General features: G+C 51.2%; 1 protein-coding gene across 1 annotated transcript in view; it reads right to left on the bottom strand.

The window, feature by feature from the left end:
- Nucleotides 1-6,545: 6,545 nt before the first annotated feature.
- The window catches only part of LOC136935793 (nuclear factor 1-like), a 29,415-nt gene continuing 26,311 nt past the window's right edge, over nt 6,546-9,649 (bottom strand). The window contains exons 4-5 of the mRNA XM_067229455.1: nt 7,104-7,246; nt 6,546-6,778 (exon numbers count right to left, since the gene is read on the bottom strand). Coding sequence (XP_067085556.1) covers nt 6,546-6,778; nt 7,104-7,246 — 376 coding nt within the window. The remainder of the gene's footprint in view (nt 6,779-7,103; nt 7,247-9,649) is intronic.

Genomic DNA, 9,649 nt, shown 5'->3' with positions numbered 1-9,649 from the left:
CCTGTACAGTAGGCAGCAGATGTCCTGTACTGTAGTACAGTGAGCATATGACCTGTACTGTAGTACAGTAGGGAGCAGATGACCTGTACTGTAGTACAGTAGGGAGCAGATGTCCTGTAGTACAGTGAGTATATGACCTGTACTGTAGTACAGTAGAGAGCAGATGACCTGTACAGTAGGGAGCAGATGACCTGCACTGTAGTACAGTAGAGAGCAGATGAGAGTGATACAAGTGTGTGTACATTTTCTGTTATTTGTGAAGCATTTTATTATTGGTTTTACTGCTGAGATTTTAACAGGATCACAATTTATAAAAACAAATGAGCAATTCTCTTGCCATATTGTGTCAAATGTAATGCCATATATGTGTGGTTGAAGACGTATGTGACTGGATTTTTTTAAGTGAGTCAATTTGCGACTCTAATCTCTCAGCCTAGCATGGAGCCTTGAAGAAGGGGGAAGTTGTTCCCCTCTGCTCCTGCTACGTGGATGTTGTCTATGTGGTGCGGGTTTACAGTGTGAGTGTCATATTATGCGGAAGATGTTTCCAATTTGGAGTCTGCCTCGGACTGGAGAGAGATGATTAGAGAGGAGGAAATTGGAGGATTAAAATTGTCTGCTTGAACTTCCTGAATGCTGCATGCTCCATCTCTCTCCCCATCTCCATCCCCATCTCTCTCTCGCTTTTTTTTTTTTTTTTTTCCTCTCTCCACCTCCCCTTCATTTTCTCTGTCCCCATCTCTTTATCTCTCTATCTATCTCTCCCCGTCTCTCTCTCTCCCGTAGTGTACAGGATGGCCTTACCGCCTGGCAGTCGTGTACAGGATGGCCCTACCTGGCAGATTACCGGTTCATGTAGGTTTGGGCGCTGGGTGTGTGCACGCAGAGCAGCCGTGGGTGCCCAGTGGGAGCTCTCATTGTGTGTCAGTTTGCCATCAGCTCTGCCTGATGAGTCACGTCCCTCCCAGGTTAATGGGAAAGAATCAGTCATAGTGGGATGCTGCGAAGCTGTCACATCCTCCACTGTACCTGGCAGCAGGGATGTTTCAAAACAATAGATCTTATTTAAATTTTTAACCCTTGTGTTATCTTCGGGTCATTCTGACCCGTCAGTCATTGTGACCCACCGTCGTATTGCGACAAATTTACTTCCTACAAAAACAAAGTGAAGCATTTTCTTTTAACTGTCAGGCTGTCTCAGACCCCCCACATTGCAATGGTTAAAATACAATTATTTTTATTTGTTTTTGTATTGGGTAAAATTGGGTAAACACAACGGTGGTTCGTTATGAACCTTTGGGTCATGTGACCCGAAGGCAGCACAAGGGTTAATAAAGCGATCATATATTTTTTATTTCATGTTTGAGGGGTTGAGGTGAAGTGTTTTTACCGGGTTGCTTTTTTCACTTCAATAATTTAGTGTGTGTGAGGGTTAGTCCTGATACATGACCCGTGTCTTTGGTATGATCCAACACGTTTTTCTACATCCCAGTGACTGAGGGAAACGTCAGGGTGAACGTGGTTCACTGCTTTTTTCTGTTCTCCTTTGCAATATCACGGTGGAGAATTCAGAGGGACTTTAGCCAAAGTCTGTAATATCCGCTCATATGTTGACAGTCTTAGGAGGAAACTCCCCTCAGCCCCAGGCCACCTCTGTTTCTTTGTGTTGTGATGTATATCTCAACAGAGGGCATGGTACGACCAGAGAGAAGGAGCGTTTCATATAGTTAGCCCTTTCTACATGAGACGTGCTTCTGCTTATTTATGCTCATATTAATGGCAATTTTGTCTCAGGCAATAACCCCCCCCCCCCACCACATACACACACACACAACCCCCCCACACCTCCCACCACATAGATGGATGTGTCGGTTTGTGGAGATGGATGGGGGTTAGTGATGAAGCTATGAGTGGAGCTGTTAGCTGGCACCCTGTTCTGGTGTTGGCTGTTGAACAGGAGAGAGAGAGGCAGGAATCTGATTTGGATCAAGGCTGCTGGTAAAATTAGACCACGATGAAAAGAAAAGACGGCTGTTTTGTTTTTTGGAAAGCCGTCCAATCAATTTAGAAAAATAAGAATCTGTCCCTAGGTCTAATGTTAGTTTTCAGGAAAATAGAAATTGGGTTTAGTCATTTTTATAATTAGCACCGTGTTCGCTAATAGTATTATTGTCAACGTCTGCCAGTGATTTCTACGTCAATCAATGTGCTGTCAATGAATCACATTTGGTGTCTGACAGGAAACCAATTAAGAAAATAATTCACTGTAAAACGCCACAATAACAGGTGTTATGTGTTCCCTTTATATTCATATTTCAACCATTTGTGTTTTGTTTTTTGTTCCTCTTCTTTACTTTCATCCATTATTGTGTCTTGCGGTGTTTCTAGTTGCAGTAAAAGGCCCAGTCTGCCCAGGCCGTATCAGTGTAACACTGGCCGAATGACCTGCAGTGTGACACCCCTCTGATCACCTCAACCGGGATATTCCATTAGGCAGGAAGCACAACAGACACAGGATACCCTAGGATACTGTCATAGCGTAACATCCCTTTAACGGTAGGCATCACTAATTCACAGCTATTGTCATTCAAATAGACGACACAAGACGGCTCTGATTAAGTTGGTGTTGGAAACGCCTCAGTGTTGTCAAAATGTTGTCTGTAATCCCACTAGCCCCCCTCCCCTCCCTCCACCCCCCCCCCCCCCCCCCCCCCTCTCCCTGTCTGTCTAAGCCACACTCCGTCTCTGGGCTATGGAATGAAGGGATCAATTGTGTGGAAGAGATGCGTGTGAAATCTTTGCTGTCTGGGGGTAGAATGTGGGGGGGCTGGGGAGGGAGGGGTCATGGGTCACTCTGTGAGAAAAAAAGACCCCTTTCTATTCTTGGCATGGCTCTGTGTGGAACGCCACTCTCTGCAGGGTACCCCCCCCCCCTCCTCCCACACACACACACACACACTACCACCCCTACCCCTCCTTTCATACTCCCCTCCATCCATGGCCATTTCAGCTTCTCTCTCTCTCTCTCTCTCTCTCTCTCTCTCTCTCTCTCTCTCTCTCTCTCTCTCTCTCTCTCTCTCTCTCCATCCATCTCCCCCTCTCTCCCTCTATCTCTCTCTCTGTCTTCTCCCCTGAGAAGCATGGCCAGTGGCCAAGACAGCTGGTTCTTTGGGCCGTGCCGGTCTGCAAAGCTGGGTTGTCGGGGGTTGGGGGGGGGAGGGGGGAACAATAGCGGACGCAGTAGAGGATGCTCCCATCCCACCCCTCCCTACCCCGCCCCGACCATGAGGGGTCTGAGATGGGGCAGCCATCTTGGCTGTTAATCAAGCCATCATGCTTTAGCCCCTAGATGACTGAGTGAGCAACTGCATGAGTCACAGGGGGGGTGACTCAGAGGGAGGGGGGGGGTGGGGGGTGGGGGGGATCTCAGGCTGGGGTCAACCAGCAGGAGGCAAGAAACAGCTGTGTCTCTCGCTCACGTTACCACAGTCCTTAACTTAGTACTAACTAGCAGGATGGCATGGATAGGTGTGACGAGTCTCACTTTCTACCCCTCTATGTTGCTGTTTCCATCTTTTTCTCCCCTCTCTTCTCTTTCTCTCTCTCTCTCTCTCTCTCTCTCTCTCTCTCTCTCTCTCTCTCTCTCTCTCTCTCTCTCTCTCTCTCTCTCTCTCTCTCTCTCTCTCTCTCTCTCTCTCTCTCTCTCTCTCTCTGTCTACCCGTCTCTGTCACTGTTTCAGTCTGTCTCTCGTCCGCTCTCGTGCTACCCGCCTCCCCCTCTCTCCTCTCTCTGTCTACCTGTCTCTCCTCTCTCTGTCTACCTGTCTCTCGTCTCTGTCTACCTGTCTCTCCTCTCTGTCTACCTGTCTCTCCTCTCTGTCTACCTGTCTCTCCTCTCTCTGTCTACCTGTCTCTCCTCTCTCTGTCTACCTGTCTCTCCTCTCTCGCTCTCTCTGTCTACCTGTCTCCCCTCTCGCTCTCTCTGTCTACCTGTCTCCCCGTCGCCGTTTCTGTCTCTCTTCTCTCGGCCTCCTGTCTCTCTGGAAGGGAGCGGTGAACCTGAGGGGGGGGAGGGGCTCCGAACAAAGTACCGATTGTTTGCTCCCCTCGTCCGTGGCTCCGTGCCGCCCGAGGCACAGTATCAAACAATCATGGACACTGGCTCCTGCTGTATGCTGCATGTGCTCCCTCGTCCTCGCTGGTCTGGTTACGCTCCGCATTCCAAGGCCCTGCCTCCAACTCCCCCCCCCCCCCCCCCCCCCCGTCCACCTTTGTTGATTCGCAGACTCCTATTGAAGTTTTAGGTCTGTGTTACTCAACAGGCCTATATCCTCTTGTTTTTTTTTTTTCTGTGTTCAAGTTGTATTGATTTTGGAGGAGTGTGTGTTCTTTGAGAGTTCTCCTTTTTTTTCGTCACGATCCAAGATGACACACACAAAAAACACAAAAAAATCGAAACCTATTCCAGAAACGCCATCTGGTATTTGGAGGTATGTGTGTGTTTGCGTGTTGGGGGGGAGGGGGAAGGAGGGGACTTTGTGAGTGCATATGTGTGAGACAGAGAGAGAGAGACAGACAGAGAGAGAGAGAGAGAGAGAGAGAGAGAGAGAGAGTAATGAGACCTGATGGCTTTCCATCCTCAGCTCTCATCTCTGTCTCCGTTCTGCTGTCACTTTGCTGCCAAGAGACAGTGTCAGGCTCTCGTCACGTGAAGGAAGGTGCTGCTTGCTATGTGTGAGGGGATGTGACAGATGGAATTTCTTCTTTCTTGTCCCCTCCAGAATTTCCAAGTCTGCAACTGTGACCACTACCCACTCTCGTAATTGCCTATATGATTTTAAAACCTGTGAACCTCTGATCTCTGAAGGTGTTTGGGTTATTGTAGTTTAAATTGAGGGCTGGAAGAGCGGCCGTCACCTCTAAACAGGCTGACCTCCAGAACAGACACTGATCTGCAGCTCGTCTACTGTGCTGTGCATAGCTGTCCTACTTGGCTCTGTGAGTCTATGTTGAATCTACATGGATTAGCATTCCTGTTCAGGAAAACGTACGGGACAGGAACACGGTGGTACATTTGGCCTCAAAAGTCACCTCTGACCTTTTGTGGGCCTCCCTGTGTCTGCACTGCCAAAATTGTACATCTGAGCGTGAATCTTATTTTTGGATTTTAAATAGAGTTGGGCTTGTTTCTCGTATAAATGGCTTATCTAATGACTTTAGTTAAGTAAACACATTATTTCCATTTAATCTGATCAGAGAAATGAGCTGCACTGGCAGCCAAATGTACTTCTTTGAAGCCTAAGCAAGCTCGTAACTTATATTTTTGCACTTAAATTTGATAGGGCATGTTTGCAGTGTGTAATAATGGGGCCTGTGACTGGCAAAATGGGACTTCCTGAATGAGTAATTCCATCTGATGGTGGAGTCTGATGGCCCAGTGTTGCAGCTCCTAAGCTGGCTCACTAACTGACATGTGAAGGAGGTAATCCTCTCTGTTTGGCCCTGCACCCAATTCATACCGAACGCCATGAAATATAAACTACGTTTGTGGCCTGCACAGCTGGTTAAGCTCATTGTAACAGGTGTGCGTGTGTGTATGTGTTTGTATCAAAACGTAAGGTCAAAATTGTTTTAGTTCCAATTTTGCTGTTACAATTATAGACTTACAATACATCAATGTGTAAGGGGTGTGTATTTATTATGAAATTAGGAAAACACATTTTCATGAAGTGTAGTTTGGCGAGCTACTTAGACTTGATTCCAATTCAAATGGTTCCCAGAACAGCACAGCAACAATTAAACAAATGGCCTGTCTATTCCAGCCAATAACATCTAGATTGCTATTTAGTTCATTAAAAGTGATGGGGCTGGATTAGCTGGGCTACTGTAATGCCAGTGTTGATTTGGGGCTTTGACAGCGCAAGCTGGGTGACAGTGCTGCAGACCAGAGGACAGCAGTGCAGAGGAGACAGATGTCGGCAAAACAGCAATCTGATTAAAACGGCGAGAGCCCCTTGATAATGACCAACCTGCCACCCACCCCGCGCATGGCTAACACGGGGTGGAAGCGGGTTCTAGAGGTCAGCGAAGCGCTGCTTTCTCAGGGAAGCCTTTATGTAAGACCTCTTTGCTAGCACCATCACGGTGAAGTAATACCGGGATGGCCGTTGCACAATCCGAGCAGGTTGCACATCTGGAGTCGGGCTTGGCAGATGATTGTGACAGCAGGGCTTGTTGTTTGTTTCTGTTCGTAGCGGCGCTCCTCTAACAAGCCGAAGAAGAGCCGTGAGCAGAGGTTGAAAGTTTTGAACGAAAAGGGTTTTTTATCCACCTCAGAGCTAAGCCTTCTCGGAGACTCTCCTCCTCAGCGCTAATGTAGAATGATCACCCCTTGTTATCTGCGCGTGTAAAAACTCACCGTTCCGTTTTGTCCCGTGGCCAGCCTTTCACCCACCTCCTCCCTCCCTCCCCCCCCCCTCCCACCTCCGCCCCTCTCATCTAATTAAGTTGATTCAGAGGGTTGCCTGTGTGGGAGGTGGACCCCATTACTTACGGCTGTCCAGCCAGGGGCACCCGCCGACCCCTCCGAGCCTGTCGCCCGTGTTCCACACGTCTCCGACAGGGGGAGCCGATGACCCCCTCGCGACCCTGGGGGAGGGCGAGCAGCTGGCGGGGGCATCTCCAGGGGCTGTGACTGCCCCCCCCCGTCCCCTGTCCCCCGACCCGTCCCCTCGCAAAGACGGCAGGTTGTTTCTCAGGGGACCGTGTCCTTTGAAATCTTCTCGGAAAAGACGGTCAGGTGCTTAGTGAGAAAAGCACCTTTCGTGACTCTCCCCACCGTCCTGAAGTTGCGTGTAAAACGTACGGAAAAGTAGGTGACACACACACACACACACGCAGACCCGCCACACATACACACACACACACACACACACACACACACACACACACAGACATGACTGTAAGGGAACCAGGAGGCCTGCATGGCCTCTCTCTCTCCCCCTGTGGCAGATTAAGCCAAGAGCCAGCTGCGTTCTGGAGGCAGGGGAGGGGGGGGGGGGGTGGGAAGGGCTGGGGGGGACACAGGCTGCCACGGCCCTCACCAAGGTGACCCCTGGCAAAGCTGGCACCACATCTGTACCTCTGCCCGTCCTGCCACATCACCCAGGCTGCGGGAGGCGCCAGGACCCCACGCTGGCAGGCCAGGCCCCCGCCTCCTCCCGCCTCCATCCTGGCTCCCAGCAGCCTGGAGGAGGCCAGAGGGGAGCCGGGGGAATGTGTTCAGGGTATGGGGCGCAGACGGGGGGGAAGTCAGGGGGAGGGCCAGGGCTGCAAGGGACTGTGGGAAAACAGGATGTAGATTAGTGTCCCCCTGTGATCCCTGATAGCGATCCGTCGGGGGTCTGGAGACAGGAGGGAGGTGGGGAGGACAGGTAGCGGGTCTCTTACCGCACACACACACACACACACATAGATTAGGATTCGTTCGATGGGCCACCGTTCGTTAGATGGACTACTGTAGCTAACGCGAGAGTGACTGGGAAATATTATAACGTGTGTGTGTTATGACTACATATCCAGCTCATGCTGTGTTTGCTGTTTAGAATGGCTTGAAAGGCAGGCCCAGCGCTAGACGTGTTTAGAGGTGGATGGTAGAGGGGGGGCAGTGGAGGCAGGTATCTGTCCAGGAGCAAGGTGACCCGCTGGGCTGTGCAGGCAGGCCGGTGTCCACACACACCACAGCGCCTTTTCTCCCCTTTTTTTCCAAGTCATTTTAGACGCCATGGGCGGCTTGTCTGTATCCACACCTCCCCAGCCTGCCGTGTGTCTGTCACCTGACCAAAGGGACATTTCCCTGACTTCTAATTGGTGCTCGGTGGTTTCTACTGTTCTGTGAAGTCGTTGTTTGGAGCAAGCTGACCGCAGTTTTCCTCTCAGGTTCAGTATGAACGGAAAAGAGAGTGGAAAATTGTCTTATCATAGAGTAAGAACGGAACATTGTTTTATTATATATAAAGTGGAATATATTGTCATGTTTTATAGAAAGAGTGGAACATGTCTTATGAAATTAGTCAAAGTGAACTATATCCACTGCACTGCGGTGCATTCGGAGCAGTCATCAAAGGAAACAGTATTTTCTTTCCCGTTAAACGTCTTCTCCTGTAGTGATTCTGTTTCCATGCTGTGGTGAGTGGTGTGTGTGTGTGTGGCTGAGCTGAGGAGAGGAGAGGAGGGCAGGTACGGGCACACAGGTGCCTCAGACGTAGAGGGGCTGAAACTGGAGAGGACTGTGGGAGCTCAGCTCAGCCCAGACTCAAGCTGATGGTCGACTGGGAGCATTAATGAACCAGATTAGGTGTCCCAGCCCGGGATGCACAGGGGGAGGGGAGGTGGTGGTGAGGGGGGGGGGGGGGGGGGTTTGGGGAGAGGCACTTAACTGGCCTCCCCCTACCTCACCCCCAGCCCCGTCCTGAACCCAGTTCACCCCTCACCGCGCAGCCCCCAGACAGTCACTGCCGGAGGCTGGTTCAGACCCCGTCACCTAAGAAAAAGAGCCGTTTCGACGGGGCGAATGAAACCGGCGTGTTAAAAGAACAGTGAGTGAAAGGAGAGCAAGCACTAAGCAGCTCTGTTAATCCTGCGAAAACGGCTGAATGCAGGGGAAGACAGCTGGATGGTCCCAGCCCAGGCTGGGCGTGTTGTGACCCCGGCCAGGAGGCTCCATCTCTGGGCCCGCGGCTGGGAGCAGGCCCTGTGTGAGCAGGCCCCTCCTCAGGGACCCCAGGTGCTCATACAGAGGAAGCCTTCTGCTGCTTCAGCGGAGCAGGGATTGTTATTCCTTGACCGGAGGAAAACACAACACCTCAACTAGGTAACCAAGAGACAGCCGAAAGTGAAATAAGCAGCGCTGTCTCTCAGATGGAGTGACAGATGGAGATGGTTTGTGATGGTGTTCGTCCGGAAGCCCCGCCCCCCCCTCGCTGGAGGCCCCTCCCGGTGTCTTTACACCGGGGTCGGACTCCTAGGAGACGCTGCTGACATCATCGCCACTGACCCTCCTGTGGCCTGACCGACTACACAGCTCTCTGCCACCGCTCCCCCCCCCCCCCCCAACCTTTGCCAGATGGCTCCACGCCCTTCTACGTGGCTTGACTTCCTGCGTTTTCAGCGCTCCCGTGATCCATCCTCCTCCCTCTCCGCCCTCCCTTCCCCGCCCACCTCCCTGCTCTGTGGCGGGTGTCAGGTGGACACTGTAAAAGAGGTGCAATGGATATCTCTTCACCTGCTCCTTCCCTGGGACCCCCACTGAGAGCAAGCTGTTGTTCCTCCAGCCTCCTCGGTCAGGCCCCTAGCGCTCCGCACACACCTGTCCCCCCCGTGCCTTTTGCCGTTTTCAGGTGCGTAGCGCCTCAATTATTGAAGAGGCTTAAAGAATGCATGGCCCAAGCGCTATACGCGGTGGTGCTTTTTTTTCTTTTACCGGGGCGAGCGTGCGGCTTTCAGGAGAGACGTTCCTGCTCGGACTCGGGGAGTCTGTTCTTGTTCGTTTGGCGGCGAAGAAACGCCACAGTTTGTGTCCAAGTCTATTTGGTTTCCCTGTGACATGTTTGAGGTTTGAGCTTCAAAAGGCCGGGGGCCTCAGAGGCTC

This window comes from Osmerus mordax, chromosome 26, assembly GCF_038355195.1.
Source record: "Osmerus mordax isolate fOsmMor3 chromosome 26, fOsmMor3.pri, whole genome shotgun sequence".
Classification (NCBI taxonomy): Eukaryota; Metazoa; Chordata; class Actinopteri; order Osmeriformes; family Osmeridae; genus Osmerus; species Osmerus mordax.
The sequence above is the reverse complement of the archived record's forward strand: the minus strand, read 5'-3'. Positions and strand labels throughout refer to the sequence as shown.